The 22,560-nt window shown below is 42.0% G+C and overlaps 2 protein-coding genes across 5 annotated transcripts in view; one reads left to right on the forward strand and one right to left on the reverse strand.

Annotated features, from left to right (window-relative positions):
• Positions 1-2,204: 2,204 nt before the first annotated feature.
• On the reverse strand, positions 2,205-13,578 carry TRMT10A (tRNA methyltransferase 10A). Of its 4 annotated transcripts, none has more exons than XM_062637646.1 (8): positions 13,430-13,578; positions 11,786-12,087; positions 10,620-10,782; positions 9,100-9,171; positions 8,568-8,642; positions 7,482-7,631; positions 6,155-6,260; positions 2,205-2,591 (listed from the first exon to the last, which is right to left on the reverse strand). In XM_062637646.1, exons 2-8 carry the CDS (start codon positions 12,058-12,060, stop codon positions 2,425-2,427), a joined length of 1,008 nt encoding a protein of 335 aa, XP_062493630.1. In that variant the 5' UTR covers positions 12,061-12,087; positions 13,430-13,578; the 3' UTR covers positions 2,205-2,424. The 4 variants fall into 4 exon arrangements, with proteins under 4 accessions (XP_062493630.1, XP_062493629.1, XP_062493631.1 ...); XM_062637645.1 differs by having other exon boundaries at positions 13,426-13,575; XM_062637648.1 differs by lacking the exon at positions 2,205-2,591 and adding an exon at positions 2,829-4,092 and having other exon boundaries at positions 13,426-13,578.
• A 4,516-nt stretch (positions 13,579-18,094) lies between these two features.
• Positions 18,095-22,560, forward strand: part of MTTP (microsomal triglyceride transfer protein) — a 28,330-nt gene continuing 23,864 nt past the window's right edge. Inside the window, exon 1 of the mRNA XM_062637654.1 lies at positions 18,095-18,275. Coding sequence (XP_062493638.1) covers positions 18,215-18,275 — 61 coding nt within the window. The 5' untranslated portion in view covers positions 18,095-18,214. The remainder of the gene's footprint in view (positions 18,276-22,560) is intronic.

The following is a 22,560-nucleotide window of genomic DNA, read 5'->3' on the forward strand; positions in this document are numbered from 1 at the left end:
CAGACCTTCCCACCTTATCAGAAGTCTCTCTTGCGCAACAGCCACCCCCAAACAATAGATAGCCCCTTTTCCATGGACCTCCACCCCCTTCAGAGCCACTGAAGCATATCTCCCACTCACCTTCACATATAGTAATAGGTAGTATGTAGATAATAAAGATATCTCTTCAGACTCCCTGTTAAAATAATTTTATGCTCATTGTATTTAGTCCTCAAGCAATTCAACTAAACCATGCTGCAACCAAATGCTTTTGGGTCATAATCAGGTTGCCTCAATTGTATATAAACCTCTGTCCTCAGTGTTTCTTATCAGCTGTCTCTCAGCATCAGCCATCTCTCAGCATCAGCCTGCATTAGCTGAGCCTGACAAACTTAATTATGTCTGAGGCTCACTACTGAACAGAATCAAAATGAAAGCAACCATGTTAACATAGCCTTTCAACAGCATGGCTCCTCCATGAAGCTGATAGGTCATTGAGAAAATATATTTGAGCAAAAAGGGTGGCAATTTGCAACAATAGCTACAATCAATTTCATCTACTCGATCATTTCCATTCCCAAAGCATCTATTACTATTTGCTAGATTTCTGAAATCAAAGCTCCCTCAAGGTCACTTCACCCATCCTAGCAGCAAAGGTAGAGCAAGGTTATGTTCAATGTGTGAATCTCAGGATCAGAATTAAAGTCACTTATGTTGGGAAGTGTCTCAGATACAGTAACCTATTGTTCCAGCATGAACTTTGCCATTCCCCAACACAAATGTTGCCCAATCCTAAACTTAACTTGGGCAAGTGTCATCTGTCACCTTCCCTGACCCCATCTGCCACTGATCTTAAGAGTCTGAAGAATCTTAGGTTTAATAGGTGCTATGTGAATTAACATGCAGCATCTCAGCTGTAAAAATGTAACTCCTTGTAATTTCACTGCTTTACACATTTATATCAGAGAATCTGTAATAGATGGTGGGTACACTTACGCTGCACTTTTTGTTACAGAAATAAAAACAGCAATGCTTTTATGAAAAAGCTGATCTAGTTTCTGGACCAAAAGCAATCACATTTTCATAATGCTTAGCAAAAAACCCACATGACTTGAGCAACAAACCACAACCTATACTTTAACCAGACAAAACTTTTCTACCGCTATTTAAAAAGTATAGAGAGAAGTGCACTAAGTGGATAAAGTCATATCCAGTTGGTTGCCAACCCTTTACAGACCACAGGGACCTGTAGGCATCCCACTTTCTGGTCTCCATTTGAAAACTGTAACAGAGGGAGAAATGAGCATGGATACAAACCAAGTAATACTTGGATCATCCCACTGATTCCAGCCCAGCAAAGATGGACAGTTACAACGATGTGCTCTTACACTCTTCAGCCATCCTAAGTGAAAGCTGAACTTGTTCAAAACCTCCATATGTCTGGCTAGTCCCTAGAGCACAAAGGGATTGTGCAGGTTCACAGAGGCAAAGTAAATCCACACATTTAAGGTGTCCATTTCAATATTTTAGAAAAGCACTTGAATTAGTTAGAAATAAGTTAAATCAGAACATCCAGCCAAGAGAGTCTATGACTTTGTTGGTTTTTTTTTAAGGAAAAATAGTTGTCAAACAATACAATACATATAAGATGATAAAACAGGTACACTGAAACTGAGTCAGTGACTTGTAAGAAAGAGTTCACAGCTCCAGGTACTGTTCTTAGGCTGTGTGATAATTTTGCCAAGAGAATCAAGAAGTAATCAAAAGTGATTGTGCACTCAATGTGCACCATGTGCCAACCAAGGCACATGATTTGCACTTATGCAGGCATTCATCCCACTCTAGCTGAAGTACACAGCATTGGCTTAACCTCACTTGTATTTCATCCACTGACACCCCTGACAGCTGGCACATGAACGAGCATGGCTCTGCTGACAAAGGCAGTTCAGTTGCTTGTCTGTTGAGATGCTCAGGAGAACTGTAATGCTTGTTTGAGTGCTCATGGACACTTTGCCACAGGCAGTAGTGGTGCAAGTTTTGGGATCACAGCAATGCTTGTCATTCCCTGCTTTGAAGAAAACTTAGAGCAGAAATACAGGAGAATGAATACATTAAAATAGTAACTACTAATGCTCTTGGGTAATACACCCAACCTGGAATGTATAAAACAAATATTAAAAAAAAAATTAAAATTTAAATAGCTTCCTTGGGAAACAAATTCTGCATTTTGACATTAATTTATTATTATCTTTTTTTAAAGCTATTAATATTGAAGTTTATCTTCACCCTTCGTGTCCTGAAACAGCTCTGGGGCAACTATGGAACTACAGAGCATTGAGACAATTCACGAGGGCAGGAGATAGTCTTCAGGGTGTAACTACTTCACGTCCCAGTTCTATCTCATGAACTGAGCATCTCATCTTTCCCATCATCTCATTCTGAAGCCTAGTTGTTCTCCGAGTCATTGTCTTCATCTTCTTTTCCAGACAGAGTATGTTTGGATGAATCACTGGCTTCTTCCAAAGGAACAGCTCCTTTCCGCTGTGGCAAGACACTGAAAAAGGCCTCCTTCCAGTCTCTCTTCTCCAGGTATGCAAGGATGATCTCAAACACTGCAACATCAAGAAAGACCATCAGCTCTTTTACAGGGACATAAGTGAAATTCTGACAGGAACACATCCTCAAATCCATCTTTACAGTGGTTTATGTGCACTTGGTTGTGACATCTTCAGAGTAAAGCTGATGAAGTACAGGCAGAAGCATACAAAACAATTCTGCTACTGCTGCAGTCTAAAGTCAAAGCACACTTTGAGTCTCTGGTTTTAAGTTACTATAGCAGTTCTTTTCTCTCAGGGTCAGAGAGGATTGCTCCTCCCGCCACCCCGAGTACTTCAGGGCTTACCAGTGCCTAATGCTTTCTGATGCTTGACAGGAATACTGCTGTGGATGTACTTTAGCAATGACTTTGTCCCCTTGCTAACATATGGACAGCTGGAAGTCTTTCTAAAACCTGCCATAAATCAGCTTTCTCCTTCATTTCTAGCTGAGCTTATAGCAAAAATCCTTACTGGTCTCTTAGTCTGTGACCCTTTCTTGCTGTTTCTATTACACTATCCATACAGTCCACTCTCCTTCTGTTTCAGCTGCCAAAACTTTCCCTGATTGACAATAGATCCAAACTGCATTATATACAAAATTCATCAGCAAATTCTTACTTAGAAAAATCTTAGGCTACCTAAAAAAACAACCCTCTCAACACAGATTGAGAGTATTCAAACCCTATGGCTCAGCAGCAGCAGGAAAGGCAGGAGGTGGCCCTATGTACAGCTGGTAAGTCAGACAGACTTGGATGACAAATCTGCAACAGAGGGGTGGCTCTTCAAGCTTGAGGCTGTAGAAACAGGGCTAAACACCACTGGAGAACGCTGACTTCAACAAATACACCCAGCACAAGCATTCCTGATGCTAAGTGACAGCATATGAGAAAGGATCAAAGGAGCTAAGAAGGGAAAAAAAGTTACAGAGGTTAGGCAGGTGTGCAGAAAGGGAGAAGCAGCATGGATCTTGCACTCATGAGAGTCAAGTTACAGAAAAGTGGCTTATTTACTAGAGGTTTCCTGAAAGCAGGTTTACTGGACAGCCAGCTGCTCTCTGAGACATGGAGATTGAAGAGTTGGCCATTTTACTACGCAGGTTATTCACCTGAAACTTACTGTGAAGGTATGAGCTCTCAAAAGACTATATTCATATCCCCTCACACAGAAAGCATTTGTGGCTTAAGAGACAAGTGGAGTATAAGGAGCATGTTTCTTTGCCCTTGCTCTAGAACTTCCTTTATCTGCATAGTAAAACCAGAATTGGTCAAAAGAGAGCAGCTTCCACACGAGAACGGAGGCTTCTATGATGGGCTGCAACAGCAACAAAAGTCTTTTGCAAGGACAGAAAAAGGTAGTGGGAACAGTCGGTGGACATCATTCTAGAGGTGAATGAAGCAATATGGTAACATCTATTACAAAGTAGTCGCCTTGGGATACAAACCTGAACAGGAGAAAAGCGCTCTCAGCTGCACTTGCAGTTGTGTTTTGCAGTACAGTGTTTTACACAGATCTCAGTCTAAGTCTTAGAATTCCAGATCAAGTTAAAAAAGAAAATGTTTCATCTTACCGTGCATCAGTTTTCTAGCATCAAATATTTCACACACACGCACACACACACACACACGTCCCTCATCCCATTTTAACATGGCAATGCAGGCACTGAATTTTCTGTGGGAATACACGAAGACTTGATCCCAAGATAGAAGGATTATAAATCAGTAAGTAAAAAGCAACAAGTGAATTCACCTGTTAATGACTGTCAATCTCCCACCACCAGAGGGTCCATTTAATTAAAGTGCCCCATAGGCACAGCAGCTCAGAGACAGTTTCTTCTTCTGCAAGACTTTCCAACTTCATACCTACCAGAAGTAATCCATAGGGACCTGGAAGGTCCCATAGTCTCATGTGGTGAGCCCTGCACTGTACTCTGTACTAGCTTCAACTTCTGCACTGAAGGTGGGAACCCAGAGGCCAGAATAACCAAATCAGAAGAGAAAGGGCAATTTACACAGTTACAAAAGCAGCAAAATGCAAAAACCTCAGTGCAAATATCCTTCTCACCTAGACAAAATTTGTAACATGAGACTTGAGAAGCAGCTTGATTCTGTCCACCTCACTCCCTTGAAAGCTGTCCTTTTAGATTTAGGTTGTAAACTATTAGGATTACAAATATACACCAGAGCCTTAATTACAACAGTAAAAGGTACCTCTGCTTTCGGTGGTGGTGGACTTAGGTTCATTTTCCTGCCCCAAAATCTTGAGCAAAACACTATAATATTTATAGCCATAATATAATATATAATCTAAAAAGGGTCTGTGCATTAAGAGCCTTTCATCTGTAATTTGAAATGTTTTAGAAAGGCAAGGGTAGACAAGCTCACTCAAAATGAAACCTTGCCAACTGAATTGCAGTGAAAACAGGTGCCTAGATCTCCGGGACAAAAAACATGCAAAAGACCATAAAGCAGATAAATGAAAGCCTCAGTGTAATTAACTCAAATTATACCCAGTGCTCAAACATCTACAACCCAACCTCAAGAAATGTTGACACTAGAGGTCAGTATAAGATTCTTGCAGAAAAACTCCAGTAGAAAGCTACAGCTATCATAACTCTTGATGAATAACACTTAAAATCCTATTCTGCTCTATATAAAGCAACATTTAAAGATCAAGTTTTAGAAACATGTAAATTCTTACAAATACATGAGGTTTGATAATTTTTAATTCCAATGTTCCACTATATTCTCCTTCATGTTTAAATAATCTTTATTGTCATGCACATACATACCTCATCAATCAATGGCATTTTAAGAAAAAGTTATCATCAAGCAACGTGTTACATAATAAAATGAACTTGAAATAAAGCAAGGTAAGAGAAAATAAGAAAATCCAAAGTGGGGCAAAATAAAGACTTGGACACCATGACAAAAATCTCCATAAAGGTTTGAGTAGGCTCCATTTTGCATGTATTTATGTTAAATGATGCTGAAAGCTAATCTAATGATAAAACTGAAAGTTTAAAAGGCGAGGGATTCAAGACTTGGTTAAGCAATTGTATGCTTTTAAATCAGTTTAAAATGTGGTTTTAAATCAGAACCAGGAAACCAGATAAAAATAGTTATGAAAGCTCAGCAGATGGGAGTACTGCTGAGATGAGGTAAGTCTACAGGTACCTAAGCAGTTACTGCTAAATGAAGGTTTCCAAAGAGGTGAAAACATCACATTTATCCTCTCCTGTGATAAAAAACATGAGATAGTTTCCAACATTTGAGACATTAAGGCTGGCAACAAGACCAGGATGGTAAGAATACCAAAATTATTCATGGGACTAGTCAACAGAATAGCAAGCACACTTGCAAGCACAGTGGCTAAGACATCATCCTTTACGTTAACCATATCTGAAATATTTGAAGGCCAGGACAGTTTCTGTATCCCAAAGGCAAGTAGATTCAAGAAATATGAACACAATAAAATAAGATTTAGGCATCTGCGCTACAGTGTACATTTTGAGGGTTCAAATTCTGAATATCCCAGGTATATTCCATAACAACATCATTATATTGTGATCTAAAACTTACCATGATTGACAGCTAACACTTTCCGACTCTTCATCTTGACAAAGTTTCCAAGGGGGAGCTGTGCATGACCAATGCCCTGCTCTACAGCCTTTTTGTAAGTAATTCCCTGTGAGAAAGACACCAAAAGAACTGGACTGAGAATCACCATTTCAGATCAGCCCATACAGATTACTACAAGTACCATTTTTCTGGAAAGGGTTTTGCCAGTGCTGCCATGACCTTGCTTTAGAAGGTATTTATGAAAAGTAACTTAACCTGGTTACACAGTATTTGCTTCAAGGGCTACCTCTGGAAAACTTACTGCTTTGAACATATGTCACATTGTGATGTACAGCCAGAAAAATTGTAAGTAAAACTTGTTCAAGCAGCTGCAGCTTCAGAATGCATCAGCTATAACCTGTTCTAAAGGTAAATTTATGCTTAAGAACAAAGTTACTCATATTGCAGTAACTGAATATTTTTTCAGAGGAAGAGTAAAGGATAAGGAAATTTTGTTTCCTTTTTTAAGGTTGGCAACTCCTGTGGCAAAGACAGGCAAAAAAGCCCCTTGAAAACTATGTGAACACTTCATACCATAATGACTACATAAAGGATCTGCTTCAACTTGCTCCTAGCCTTAAACTGTGGATTAACTGTTGAAGTATCATTTGGTATGGTTTAAGATCCATTCCTTTTTTTAGCATCACATTGAAATATTAAACATGTCACCAGAAATCACATAGGAGTGTCTTTGAAAAAAAGCAGCAACAGTGCTTTAACTTCCCAGCTGCAACCTCAATGACATTCCAGGTCCACACAGCACTATCCCACGTACAGGTACGGAATCAGATCCCTGAGGCATGTATGTTACTTAGCTAAGTCCTCCTGACAAGCAAACTTATTAAAAATGGACATCCAAGATCCAAGTGCTGCTCTTCAACTATATTTGGGCACATGCACATACAAGTGCATGCACACACACAAGTGCATGAACAGAAACCAAACCCTTCTGTCTGAAAATACAGCCCTCAGTAAGCTGAGCAGTGTTATTAATTCCATTCCTATATTTAAAATGAAAAGATAAAACCCTACAAAGCTCTGCATGTCTGCGCTCTGGAACAGAAGCTGCTTCTATCACTACAAGGTTTTTTCTCCCATTTCTCCAAAATTACTTTTCAAGCCTTTTTTGAAGATGCTTTCTTGTTGTTGATTGTTGATAGTTTACACATGAACAATGTTCATGTCAAATAAGCGCAAAAAAACCCAAACAACCCCAAACACCCCCCCCTCCCGTCCCCCCCCCCCCTCCCCCAAAAAACAGCTGTAAAGAAAGAGACCCACAGTTTACCTTGTGGTGGTTGTGATCCACCAGTCCTCCAATGACATAGGCTTTCTTCTCATCAAGCTCACTGAGAACATCTGGGGAGTCTGATGTAAGATATACTAGGTCTTCTTTCTTTATTAGCTCAGTATAGTGCTCTGTTCTAATTTGAATATCCTCAAAAAAAGGTAGTAAAAAGAAGTTACATTTAAGTGATGAATTCCCGGGCAAGCTTTACAGATCCAGGATGGAACTAGCAAATAGAAATCCAAAAGCATGCAGTCATTTCACATCCATCATTCATGTTTGGGTATGTAGCACAGTCCAGACTAATTTCCGCATAAATAATCCACAGTCCCTGCAGCACTGACTGTAAAACTAATCAGGAAATTTTACAAAACCCCAAAAGAACTACACAAATCTTTAAGTTCTTGTGACTCCCTTCAAATGTTACCATATTTATCTTAGGGACAAATAATTTTCAAGTCCACCTTTCTAAAAAAGGTGAAACCAGAAGTTAATGCTTAATTGACATTACTTGTTTGATAACAGTAATTTATGCTATGTTTTTGCAAAGCAGCTATCATGTAAGACATACTAAAAGTAGAACTGTTTTTATTTATGCAAAGTCATCTTCATTTGAAATTGTTGGAATACTGGTTACTGGTTTAACAGGGAGTCGCAAGGAAAGCCAACATGAGCTTGCCCATAAGACAAGCTATTGCTCTAAAGAACACTTCAGTGTTAAGAGGAAATATAATGGAAATAAAGGTGCATACAGAGAATCACATCATAGAACTAGAGAATGATTTGGATTGGAAAAGACCTTAAGATCATCCAGTTCCAACCCCCCGTCATGGGCAGGGACACCTCACCCTAAGACCATGTCACCCAAGGCTGTGTCCAACCTGGCCTTGAACACTGCCAGGGATGGAGCATTCGCAACTTCTTTGGGCTTCAGTGTCTCACTTTGCCAAGAAAAAAAGGGCACTGTCAAGACAGACAACTGTGAGAGCTGCCTAAATCAAGTAGTCTTGCTTAGTCTATCAACCTAGTTAGCAATTATAATTAACGCTTCTTTCTCTCTTTCTCCAGAAATAGTCAATTATTCACCTTCCAGTTCACCCATCCTTTGTTACTTTCATTCATGTTGCTCTTCAACTGTCCCCCATGGCTGGTCAAGTAAAACTTTGAAAAGAACAAACAAGAGGTACAAAATACTGAAATGTTAACATGCCAGTAGTTCCTTCACAAGACTTACTCTACCCTTAAATATTAGCTAAAACTCTTCATTATTTTAGCTGAAAATGGTACTAAGATGATATTCACGTAATTGTTGACACATTTAAAAGAAAAACCAGTCTTTTTTTTTTTTTAATCCATCCCACATAAAACTGAGCATCAACAGAATCTTAGTGGCATCCAGTATCTGACATTCTTCATCTGCATGCACATACTTTTTAATATACACAGGGATTTTTATAACATGTGGGTTGAAAACTAATCTCCTAAAATAGAAGTAATTTTCTTATTAAAAAGAGGCAGCTTCAATATCTTTTTTCTACTACAGCTCTCACCACTTAGGACACAGCTGCCTTTCTCATGTGCTTTCTACAGGGCAATAGCTCAGTTTGTTTAAACATACCTGCACAGGATGAAATGCTTTGCGGTTTTCTGCATAACATCTCTGAATTTGCTTGTGAAGCTTCTTAACATCCTGTATACAACACAATTTGTTTTTACATAGCCCTTCAGAGAGACCACCACAAAATGCTTTACCATGAGCCAGTCAGAAGCTAGAGAGAAAAAGGAAGCTTTTAACTGGCAAAAGTGGCTTCTAAGAGTGTGTAGACATCAGAACCTGAGAGAAAAAACAGCCATTGTGAAGAGATTATGCTGACAAGAAACCACACACATCTACAAAGTGTACTTAAGACACCTTTATGCATGTAGTTGATTTACAAACAAAACAAACAAACATCACTGCGATTTAATTATATGTAACAACATACTCAAAATTAACCTGAAGGAGCAAGCAGATTTATCACTGTAACAATCAATACTCATCTCTCACCAATAATATAAACTTAATAATAGATTATATTTAACAAAAGTAAATCTACATAATTAACCTGAAGAACACAGAACAATGCAGATAATTTAGTGGCTGACACTGGCATTTTAACCTGATAATTTGGACAACAGTTAACTATAACTATTTAAAATGCAGACAACTTAACTTAGTCAATTATGGGTTTTGTAAAGAACATACACAGTTTTATTTTCAGTGCCCCTAAGCAATGTTTTGTAAATGTAACAGATTCTCATTTTAACATGACCCATCATTATATTGCTTTGATTCACGTAATGCTTTCAGAATGTTTTGATATCTCCAAAGGATTCCAAATAAACTAGACTTCATCACTACAATATTGCAAGTTTCTATACCTGCAATATTGTAGTGATAGATACTAGAGAAAGAATGTAATTTACCCCACTGCTAAAGGCCACAGCCATCTTCACTTACAACACTTCACCCTTCCTGACCACCTGCAGAAGTGCTAGTTTTTCTATCAGGCCTAAGAGGGGCTCTGCCTGACAAAACATATGTTAAAATGATGAAGATCAGTAGAAAATGCCCAGTCAGCCTCTTTGTGACTATCAAGGGGGACTTCTGGTCTCCTCAAGGGTATTGCTGAAGGGCTCCTCAGGGAACCAAGTTCCAAAATGCCAACTGGAGCTTCCCCAAAATTCTGAGTTGAGTGGCACGAGCCCCTGTTAGTACTACACATGCGCTGCAGGACACTCAACAAGTAGCCAGATGGGCTTTGCAAATGCTTGAATTCAAGCAGTGTTGCAGGGCAGTGAAGCCCCTGAGAGCAGCAGAAGGGCTCAGGGTAACAGGGAGGGGAAAAAGCCACCTCAGAAATCAAAGGCTGCACTCTTACAGGATGCTGCATATTAGCATAGCTTACACAGAGGTACATTTCGAAGCCTAAAAAATTCAGCAACTGACATAAACAGGTCTGGGAGTCATCAGAATCTGAAACATGCTAACAATCCTCCGCAAGCTGCTCTCCAGGTTTTGTGCTCTAACACAATTGCTCCAATGCTGTCACTGAAGAATCTTTCAACACTTGTATGTGACGGGTGAATTTCTTTTACCTTTAGCACCATCAGGTCATCAAAGCTGCAGTCCACAATGAGGCGAAGTGTACTAGGAACAACTTCCCTTCGCACACGCTTTCTATCATTCCCTTCATTATTGGAGTCCAACTTTGACTGACGTTCTTGTTTTCTCTTCTGGCGTTTTTCTTTTCGTTTCTGCCTAAATAAGCAAACATGTCAATCTTCAAAAACTACAGCCAAATCTGATGAGGAACGTGTCACACACATAAATGCACATTTCGATGATCAAGGTGGTTGTCCCACAACTGTGGTGGTTTAAACTTACCCTGTTGCTTACATTTGTGTTAGACTGGTCGCAGCACGAAACACATACCCTGTCTTTGTGAAGTTCTGTATATACCTACAGCCATTTGACACAAATTCAGTCAACAGTGAGGGTCTCATGGATTTAAGGGTACTTTCAGTCAGGTCTCATAACAGAAACAACCAAAAAGATTGCCAAAACTGCAGCATCACAATGTGGAAGGCAATTTACCTCCTGTTTCACTGAACAGTTTTCCAAAGGCTTCTGAAACAATTGTTTCTTCCCCCTGTTCCCCTGATGGGAGCAGGCAGTTGGGAGATCAAATTTCAGAGACAGCAACAACCACTCTCTTGGGAAAGAGCACTTTGCATTCAGCAGGACAAGAATAAACCACCTCAGCCCATTTGCAGGTATGTTTTTTCTCAACATGATAAACTAGAAACTCAGCATCTCCCAAAACTGTTTTAATAGATTGTAAGTCAACATAACTTACAGCACAGCACTTCATGTGTCAGAAGAAATCTGGTTTTATTCACTGTCTCTGTAGATTCACCAAGTCTGGCAGCACCAGGGAAAGAGGGGCATTCAGAAAGGAACAGGGCCACAAGTTATTCCTCCCTTCTGACAAACCAAAACCATGCAAGTTTAAATCCCTCCTGATATCCTCTTCAAGTTGAGGAACACCTCTAGTACGAAGAAAAGATGCTTACCTTTATAATTTCTTCATATGCAGATGGAGTAGCCTGTGACTACTGCTTTAAACCTGTGGCGTGGGAGAAAACTGGTTCAACTGCCTTGGTCTGCTAAAGCGATCTACACTCAAATTCTACTGACACATCATTATTATTAGCACTACAAACCACACACGACCCTAGGAAAGCTATTTTGCAAACCATACCTCCGTAGATCTTTCTGTTCTTCCCACTGTTTCTGCTTCAACAGCTTCTTCCTTTGCCTCTTGGACAGGAGCTCAAGGCATTCTTCCTTGTTTGAGCCTGTCTCCTGTCTCTCTACTGGACTGCCACTGGACTTCATCTTTTCTTCCACATCAGGAACTTTAGGGGACATGGTATTTTCTGTTGGCACCTTTGGGCTTTCTATTGGTGTTTCTGATGACATTAGCTTCTGAACAGGTTTATTGACTGATTTCTCAACGAGTGATAAATATTTCATTAAAAGCAAGCTTTTCCTTTGTCAATTCTGTAATAACCAAAATAATAGCACAAGTTTTATTAACAAGAAGTTCAACTAGAACAAATATCCCTCTATACGTACCATAAACCTGAATAAAGAAAAAATAATAAGATATAGCCTTTTTCTGTTTTTTTTTAAACTAGGTTAGTGTCTGCAAACTGCAACATATAAAATACTAAAGAGATTATAACCCATATTCAGATCACATCTGAAACTCTGCCTGCTACATCTGCACCTATTTAAAAGTTTTCAATTAAAATCTTTGTGAATCACAACTGCATAAAAGTAGGGAAACGTAGTGGATTAAATGTAAAAGAAAAAACAACAACAGTACTATTATGCCTACAACTATCTCAACTACACAAACAGAAAAATTAAGAGGCTTCTTGTGATATAACTGTGGCAGCATGTTAGAGAAATATAATTTTAAAGATACTAAAGCCATTTGGGGGAGGGGGAAGAATTGTGATCAAGCTTCAGAATTATTTTTTATTTCTTCTGAAATCAAAGACATTGGCCAGCCACTGCGAGTGGACAAAACACAGCAAGTAAAGGGATGAACACACCAAACTGTTAACTCAGCAAAACTTTCTGTGCTCGAACCAATTACAACTATGCCATCTCCCTCCCAATAGCAAGTATTGGTATTTTTTATACTAGTAGCTCCCCAACCACATAGTTTTCCAAAAATAACCACTTCACTAAAGAACTATAGCCACAGTCAACATGCATTAAAACAAAAAAAAATCCCCTGGCTTCTTCTGTAACAGAAGAGCTGGAAAACACACAAAACCCCGGAAAGCCAGAAGTGTTTTAGCTAACATGCCCCGATTTCCATGCCTGGGGGTGTTAAGCCGTAAGGCCCAGGGAGTGAGGATGGGTTTGGGTGCCAAACGGCAAGGCCTCGCATGGCACAGGTGCATCAGCACCACGACAGCATGTACGCCCTGCACAGACCGACTTCTATACATACCGCTGTGGGTGTATATATAGACACGCACACATCTATATATACATACATACCCACACGTATCCATGTATACGCGCGTTATATATGTAGAAACAGTCGCGTTATTTTTGCTCACGCGCCCGAGTACTTCGTAACTCAACATAACCCAAGTGCCGGGGAGAGGGAAGGGGGGGGCCGTGACCCCGCCACAGACGGCAGCGACAGCCGGGCGTGTGGAGGGGAGGTTATCACGCTCCCCAGGTCGTGTGGAAGCCGCCATCTTCCCCTCCTTCCCTCAGAGGAACAGCCGAGCCCGAGTCCCGCTTCCCCCCCGCCCGTCCCCAACCACCAAGGGGTAGCAGGCGCGGCGGCACAGGGAAGCGACTGCAACGTACCCACAGGGCCGAGAGGCAGGTAACCAGAGGCAGAGAAAGAGAATAGCAAAAGCAACCGCGCCCCATCGCCGCGCACGCGCACATTCCCGTCAGCCGCGACTACAAATCCCGGCGAGCAACGGGAGGCGGTGATGGACACTGCCCCAGCGCTGAGGGAGGCGCGGACACTGCCTACTGTGGCACTCACGGGCCCATGGGAGGCTGGTAGCCGTGGCGAGACCCGTCACTGCCTGTTCAGGCAGGCGGGCGGGCAGGCAGGCAGGCAGGCAGGCAGGCAGGCAGGCAGGCAGGCAGGCAGGCAGGCGGCTAGTGAGTTGCTCTTGCCCCGGTCCTGCTCGGCGCCTTGGGTTTGCGCTGACAGCTGTTTGCTGAGCCAGTTCTGTTTTCACGTGGGACAGCTTCCAGCCAAATAAAATTAAAAAGGTACAACCATAACAAATGCAGATTAGCCATGTGTTGTGTGGGCTTCTCATTTTTACCTCATAGAATCATGTAAAGTAGTTTGAGTTGGAAGAGACCTTAAGATCACCCAGTTCTAACACGCCTGCCACGGGCAGGGACACTTTCCACTAGACCAGGTTGCTCAAAGTCCCGTTCAACCTGGCCTTGAACGCTGCCAGGGATTGCTGCTTGTAACAGGCTGGCTGTCAGAGGCAGCTGCTGCCAGCCCTGCCACGCTGCCCTGCCATGACAGCGGTGTGAGTGACAGTGGACATAAGTGGTCAGGCCCTAGGGGCTTTCAGGGCCTGTCCTTGCAGGCAGGTAGGTACACAGGAGAGCTGACTGCTTTGAAACACCCTGTGCCAGGCCCCACAGCCTTCCTCGTGCCCCTGATGAGTGAGAGTCATGAGGAACGCTGTGCTTCTCCCTTGCTTCTGGCTGTGGTGGCTCCACGGGATTAAGAGGAGCGAAAAGAAAACCTTATTTTTATCTGATGGTTTTGATGACACTACCGAGTTCACACAGGGGCCAGTGAAGTATTTTTAAGTGGTGGCATTCCTGAGAGCAGATTTTTAGCTCCAAAGGTCCCCCAGCAATGCCATGTTCCCTCTGGCTCCTAAAAAGGGGTATGTGCGTTCATGCTTCATATTTTTAAAGGCCACTGCCAATTCACTTTTTAAACTCTGGTGTCAGTACTCAGCAAAGGGAGATGTTCTTTTGCCTTCAGATGACTTCATGAAAGAATGCTGCCCTGGTACAGGAGCTCTGGAGACTGGGATTATATTATATGAGAAAAATGTATTTTGGGCAGACTAAATATGTAGATATCTGTTTGCGCCTGGTTAGTGAGGCACATGAAGTTAGCAAACATACGAGTATGTGCTACCATAATACCCTTTTCATCTGCATCAGTGTTTATCTCAAGTTTCATTGGTTCCAGATATACACAGCCTTTCAGTTTTAGTGCTGGTTTCAGGTTTACTATGGCTGCGTTATAGTCACAAAACTATGGTGTCTCTATAGTAAGACACTGATCTTTAACTGCTGTTGGTATTTAGTATTTGCTCTAGTATTTGATTTACTTTGTGATTCCTATTCCCTGCATTACTTTAAAAATAGCTAGATTTGTATTTGCTTTTGCTAGTGTCTATTTAAAACCTCACTCATGTTACTATTAATATCTAGCATCACACAAGTCCAAAAGCACCACTGTCCTTATGCAGAATCCTTCGTTTTCTTTTGGTCATTAAAATGCTGCAGATCAGTTACCAGCAGAAGCCCATTTGCTTGCTTGCTTGCTTTTTTAGAAAAAATCCAAAAGGCATCTAACAAATATTCTCAATATTCAGATGTGCTTTTTCTTAGAATGAAAAAAGTGTCTACACATTTTGATTTATAAATCTGGTTTTGTCATATTGCACTTTCCAAAGCTAATCCAGGCCCCAATGTCCTCAGACGCTGACATGGGGTAATGCAACTTCTGCTGAAGTCTGCCAAGTGCCAACTGGTGACAAAGCAAAATGATGCCCTGAGCAGTTGCAAATACCTATAAAGAGCTATCTGACTGAATTTCATTATTTTGAAAAGCCATGACATGACTTTTCAAGATGCTCGATCAAAGGGAGAGCTTCCTCTAGCAACGGAACAAAATACCCCATAGTCTAAAACTGCATATTGAAGCATTTTGTAGAAACAGCACTGAAGGTCGAGAGGCAGAGTATGGAGAAAAGAAAAAAGATTCTCCATGGAGGCCCAGGCGTAGATACTGATATTACTCTCTGTGGGGCAGGTCTGACTGCAGCACTCATGCGAAGCTTAGGATGCAGGTGACACATACCTTAGTCAGTATAACACTTCACCTTTAGCCAGTGGCTTGGCTGGGTGTCTTCTGCCAGTGGCAGGGACAGGTGGTGCCTTACTCACCAAAACAGCAGGAGCTGGGGCACACAGGCTCCAGGTGAAGGGTGAAGATGGACTGGGGTACTTTGGTGCACATAGCTGAAAGTTTGAGTTGAAAACTGAGATCTTCACAATGTTGCTTGTGAAGAGAAGACAAAAACATTTTGTTGAACTCAGAAGATGTGAGGAACTCTCATCAGTTTTATTAGGTTATATAAAGATATGAGACTTATAGTTTGAACTCTGGAAACTGTGCAGCAACAGTAATACTTTGACCCCAGTACCTATGCCAGCATGGCTTGAAGTGTGCATTAGGGGCTCATTCTGCAACCTCTGTGTGTAATGGACTTTGGTGGGCACAACACTTCTTTCATTGGTGTAATTTGACTTCAGGGAAGTCACTGCTGATTTAATCTAGCCATAACTGAGATGAGGCCCAAGCCTCCTGTTTGTAAGACGTTCGAGGAATATACTTAGTATGCATTATGGGTATGTGTATAGGTGTATTTATGTATATGCACATGGAAATGTATGTACACTATTTCTCTACATGATGGTTACATCCTTAGTTCTGTAATTGGCACTACTATAGTGGTGTCCAAAAAGATATGCTGATTTACCTCAGCACAGGATATGGCCTCTGATATTCTAGTGTCTAAGAGAGTCCCTTTTATTAACAGCATTATTGCAAGGAAGAAATAAATTTACTGTGTCCCAAGAGCATAGGAAGAGGATAATTGCTTCTCTCCAGATTTCAGACTAACGCCAACTCCTCCTCACAAGTGAAGTGTGAACATTTCATTTCCAAAGCAGCATCTATACCTCCAGTTTCCCTCTAGCTCGAGTTGGTTTTGCAAACAGCCTGGCAAGTTTCTTGTTTACCAAATGCAGCAAAAGGTTCAGCTGGAGTTCTCTGCCCCAGTCCCTTGAATTCAGGAGCATGTCACAGCCTATGCTGGGGAAGCAGGATAAATAACCACGAACTGGGGAGAAGCAGTAGCAGTCCCCATGGTTTCCTACTAATCTCCTCCCTCCCATGTGCATGCATACTCACACACCACATGTGAAGAGCTCCCATGGGGACTTCCACAAGGTGTGGAGATGAGTGTGAGCAAGACGCACTGGCATGGACCTGCTGTTTCCCACTGCTGGACAATGACTGGCATCCACAGTGCTCAGCTTTTCTTTTACCCCAGGGCAACAAAGGAGGCACTTGTACCACTCAAGGTGAAGGCTGTTCTCATTTTATAATCCCTTACTAATACAGAGGAGCTGGTGGCAGTAATGGAGTGTTGGAAGCAGCTAAATACAGACGAGGGTGGCACTGATTCAGTTGGGGTGTTTGTAGCTCACAGTCTTGTTAAAACAATCTCTGGAAGTGGAATGGAGGAGCATGGTGATGGCTCACAGGTGTGCCTCCTCTACAAGCAGGACCAGATCCTCCCTCTTCACAGAGCAAGGGAGGCTTTGTATGCTGCGGAAGGGGATGCAGGCTGTGACACCCAGGGTGTGCCAAGGAACATAGGGAGGTGACCTGCTGCCTCACCGTCACCTAAGGGACAAGGAGGTCCTTAGCAAGCCCTGTGGCCCTGAGGCTTAGTGTGACATGGCCAGGTATTTAATCTCAGAGGAAATGGGGAAGCACATGGGTTAGTCAGCTGGGAGCTTATCAGGGGAGGCGGTAAAGTGAGTGTGAGAAAAGGGAAAAATAGGGGTGAATAGGAGGGCTTGGTTTGCCCTGCTCCCAGACCTAGGCAAGCAGGTTCTCTTCACTGAGGTGGGACAGAATGACTGGTTTATCTCACCTTTTCAGTCTCTAACCTCTGCCACTACAATGGTGTAAGATGGGTGCTGGGGCTGCTGGAAGAAAGAGAATCTATTTGGTAGGATACAATACAACAGGAACTGACATGCATTTTAGTCTCTATAAAAAGTAGAATTGCTTTTAGGGATAGCACTGATAAATCCTATGTACTTTTGCTTCCAGGAAGACCTTTAAAAATCATCTGCTTCTGGGGTTGCTCATAGAGTTAATACAAGACAAGGGAGACAGTGGTGAGGATCTGGCCTCTGGTAGCAACAGATCTGATGGCCCTTTTGTTCAAACAGAGGAGGAATGACAGGATCTCCTGGTCCTGCCAGGACTGGAGGTGCGCTCCCCCCATGCACAAATGTGGCTGGTGGGCTTAGCATTCAAAAACGAAAACTGAGGCAATTGATAAATGGGATAGAAACCACCAGTTACCTTACTTCTTAATAATTAACTGGAAGTCCTTTGATGAACTTAGTACCTGAGTGTGGAATTTGGAATCTGACCTTTACTACATCTAGATAAACAGTGTGGCCAGCCCCGAGTCTCTCTTGGAAGGCACCCCTCCACTCTCAGCAGCGCACTTCTTGGAGGCTCTCACACTTCCATGCTGCAGTCAGAAGCTCACTGGAGTCCAGCATGATTCTTCTTACTGTGCTGTTCCTTTGCATCATTTCCACCTACTCAGCCTCTGTTAAAGGTAGGTCTGTACCGGGCTTGATTCAGCTTTTGGCTCAGCTGAGGCATAACCACTATGTGTATGCAGGTCTGTTTTGCATCAAAAATTATCATCTTTACTTATCCATCCTTGAGTAATACAAACGCATTTAGTAATTACAAAGGTTTAGGCACTTGTGGCATTCATGTCAGCGGGGGAGATAGAGGAGTGTTTTCAGGTGCACAGGGCCAGCAGTGTGAGCCAGGAGACTGAGGATCTTGACCTTGCTTAGTCAGGACATGCTGTGGGGGCACCAACTAGAAAGAGACTATTCACACACTCAAAAGTTAAACACACAGAAGGGCTTTGGTGGAGCAGAGCCAGGAAGTGCTCAGGGCTCTCCAGGTTTCAGCTTCTGAGCAGTTGAATCGGCTACCTCTAAAGTCAGTAACAAGCATCCCGTTAATTTCATGGGAAGCTTGCTCTGCAATAAGTCATGAAAACCTGGATGTCTGCACAAGCTCTGGGAGCAGGGGTTTACTCAGGTGTGCTGACAAAGGTCAAGGGTATGAAATCTGGAGACTGCCCACTTCAGCAGTGGCAGTGTATGAAACAAGGAAATATGTCTTTAGTAGTGGTCCTTTGTGTACAACCTGACATTAAATTTAGAGGAGCAAAAACCTTAAAACATGACCCAACACCTAGTTTTTGGTTTAACGAGTATGTCCATATTATGATGAGGAGCAAGGAGGGGGCATGCCATCCTGGGTTCAACTATTAAAAAGGCTGTAGAGCTGCTCTCATGGGTGCCTCCCTCTGCTCCCTGCAGGGCATCCAGGACACTGTGTCAGTGTAATCACACAGCAGTAACTTTCCTCCCTACGTCCATACTAGCTTACGACAGGAGGTGTAAAGCAGAGAAGTTTGCAGGTAGTTCCTCTACCCATGAGTGTAATGCCAAGTAATGATTATGGCTAGATACTGATGTGCCATATTTCTGGTACCTGCTTGTCCCAGCTTCTCCTTAACATCAGTTAAGCAAAGCTCCTTCTTGGTATGAAGTAATATTTCCTTGTCACTTCACATCACCAGGATACCCAGCAAGGATTTTCTCATTAATTAATGAGTCCTCCCTTCAGCTCTGCCAGGTCTTCTCTCACTCTTGTGCAGAGAGATTGAGCTAATTTACTGGCCCAAGGCCCTGGTGCTTCAGTGACAGAGCTGGGATTAGGATGAGTGTTTTACCTTTCCACCAGGCCATGCTGCGTTTTGGAAATATGGAAGGAATATTCTTTGCAAGTCAGCTAGATCAGCTCACATGAAATTTTTTTACTTCAGTTCCACTTGAAAAGTATGTTCAAAGAAACGGATGGGGTTTGCTTTTAAAGCTATCCAGTATCAGAAACAGTGGCAAATATAATTTATGAAGGTAGAGCTAGCAAGTAGTTAGAGACACACATGCTGTGCATGCCATATATATTAATAAAAGGCACAGGGCTTGACAGCTGTCTCTACTCATGCAGTGTAACCTTCTGTATTATACAGTATCATGATTTAATTATAGACTTGGCATGTTACCCTTAATGACAGACACTTAACATTACTAGTCAAACTATGTGTTATGCACTCCACCTTGAAAGCAGGCACTTCTGACCCCAAGAGAGCATGGCCAATTGCAAGTCTTATGTCCATCTCTCCTTCCTTCTCAGTCAGTGGGACATTTGCTATCAGCTGAAATGGTAATTGCTGTACAGGCGGCATGGATTCCAGTGCTGTGCTGAATACAAAGGAAAGAGCTTCTAAATGCAGGTTTTTAAAGAAAAGTTTCTATCAAAGGTGTAGGAATATAACTTTTTAAATAGTACAGGTGTTTCCTTCATGAAAGATGGTATGAAAATTTAGTTATGCTGTTTTGAATACTGGTTCTGGGAAGTGACACTGTGTCTCTGTCCCTCAGCCACCAATATCCCCCTTGCCTCTCAAACTGACCACATTATCCAATTGTCTCTCTTGGCTTCCCCATTTGCACTGGGGTAAGTGCTAACCCCTTGGGAACTGCTTTACCTCTGCTGCTTCTCTTATCATGATCCACTGCTGGCTTACCCTTTTCCATCAATGAGACCAGTCTTGCAAACAAAAGCGTCTTCTGTCCTGGCTCCTGCAGTATTTTCCACAAATGAAATGGTGAAAGCTTTCAGAACTTAATCTTCTTTTAGCTCCCAGAAATACTTTGTGATTATTTATCTCTTCCATGACATTTGCAAGAAGCTGCTGTGTCATTTGCTCACCTATTTCCTTCAGGAGTGAGAAGCTCTTTTCTACATGGGGACCAGCAAATGCTAAAAGGGAGGAAGAGGGAAGGAACACTTGAAAACGGGAAAAAGATCTATAGGTTGAGATGTGGGAAGTGGGTGGGTGAAAGATGCTTTTAACTGAAAAAAAGAAAGGGAGCAAAACCACAAACATCCACCTTAACTACTAAGACACATGTCTGTGAGCACCTGGATAATTTTTCTTGGACATGCTTGCCCTCCACCTCTTGTCTTTAGATGGGACTGTATCACCCTCTGTGTTTAGAAAGCACCTAGTGGGTGGCATTCATAAAACCTCAGCTGATATTAAATCATCAGCACTGCCATTTCTGCTGCAAATGAAGGACATTTTGAGCCAGGGGGCAACCAGCTCCAAGGTACAGCAAGGAACCACGGATGATGTTCCAGAAAGGCGCAGCCACCTCTGGGCAAGCACTGAGCACACTCTGCTCTCAAGGGCAATGTAGCTTCAAAACTGATAGGAGTGAGAGGAACTGGGAAAGGGGTTAGGAAATTCACAGTAAACTGAGGGAAGAGTTTTATACCTCTTGGTCACTTTGTTTTGAAGCAGATGCACAAGACATGCAAACCCAGAAAAGCCCTGTCATGCCAACATTAATGCTTCAGCCTCCCTGAAAAAAAAAATGAGCTGTACCTCATGCAAACAGGCTGCTCTCCCTGGGTTACCAAATTTGCTGTGCCACATCTCCAGCAGGCGTGAAGCATATGTCAGTTTAGTTTGATGTAGCTTTGCCAATTTACGCAATTTACAGACCAAACATGGTGGGGTGACCATTTTCATCAGGGAAAGGTTCTATAAAGCTGACCTTCATCTACTGCTATGAACAGGGGAAGAAAGCAAACGAAACCTTAAGAAAGGGGGTTTTGGACCCTTGGAAGACTGCAGAATATATCCATCCAGCCATGATGGAACTATACTATGCACTATACCTACCTAATTGGGATTTAAAATCTGAGAGTGAAATAAGGCTTTGATTTTCTTTTTTACCAATACAGTGATTTGTAATTTATTTAGCAGAGTCAAATAAAACACTAAGGGACACGGCATAAATCAAGATAGGCTGCTGATTCTCTGCAAGGGACTTTAAACACACTGATTACATTACAGCATGCTTAAGAATTTGTCTTGAGATATTTCGATAGATTATATTTTTTCCCTGCACTTGTCATAAGACTGAGATGCATCTCCTTGAGGACAGCACTTTGCTTTTCTTAGATTAACTCTGTTATCATTTCTGCTCTGTACTTTCTGAACTCCGTGAAGAAATTCCCAATGGATTCAGTGGTTCAGCATTTGGGACTGAGAGGCTAGTGCCGTGCTGCTTACAGATAGCACCTAAGGTCACCGTATGTGTATTTGCTTTGTGGATGTAAGAGCACTTTGTGTTCAGCCAGCCTCTCCTCTTTTTCCTTCCCTCTACTCACTTCGCCAGTTTTTCATATCTGGAAGAGACCTTTGTAGCCATCCACACCAGCGGAGGGAAGCCCTTGAAAGGAGTGAAAAGGGATGTTATGTATACTCTTCATGACAAAATATTTGAAGGGTATTCAAGAAGAAATTGATTTTCCTTAAACAAAGATTTTAGGGGCACGGTCTTAATTCCTGTGCCTGAGGCTGGGTAGAGTTGTGACACTGGTGCCACACATTCCCCACGTGGCTGTGCATGAGGCAAAAGAAAGAGAAGATAGGAAATAGTGTGGTAGTAAGCAGTTTGATGAAGGAAAAATATAAGTAATTTGTATACTACAGATTTCATTTACAGTAACAAGAGTGCAACTGAATCCCTAAGGAACAGTCTGAGTTGTTAATGCAGATGGAAATGGCACCATAAATTGTGTATGCAAATTGCATTTATGCTAGAATTTGGCTTTTATATCCCTTAAATACATCAGTTAGCAGCAGAAGCACAGCTAAAGGGACAATTCTTTAGTTTAAAGAACAAGGGCTTAATTACTTAATCTAAAAATATTTTCCCAATATCTTCATTACATTC

This window comes from Pezoporus occidentalis, unplaced genomic scaffold (genome assembly GCF_034315485.1).
Source record: "Pezoporus occidentalis ecotype Australia unplaced genomic scaffold, CSIRO_AGI_Poc_V1 ctg53, whole genome shotgun sequence".
NCBI lineage: Eukaryota > Metazoa > Chordata > Aves > Psittaciformes > Psittacidae > Pezoporus > Pezoporus occidentalis.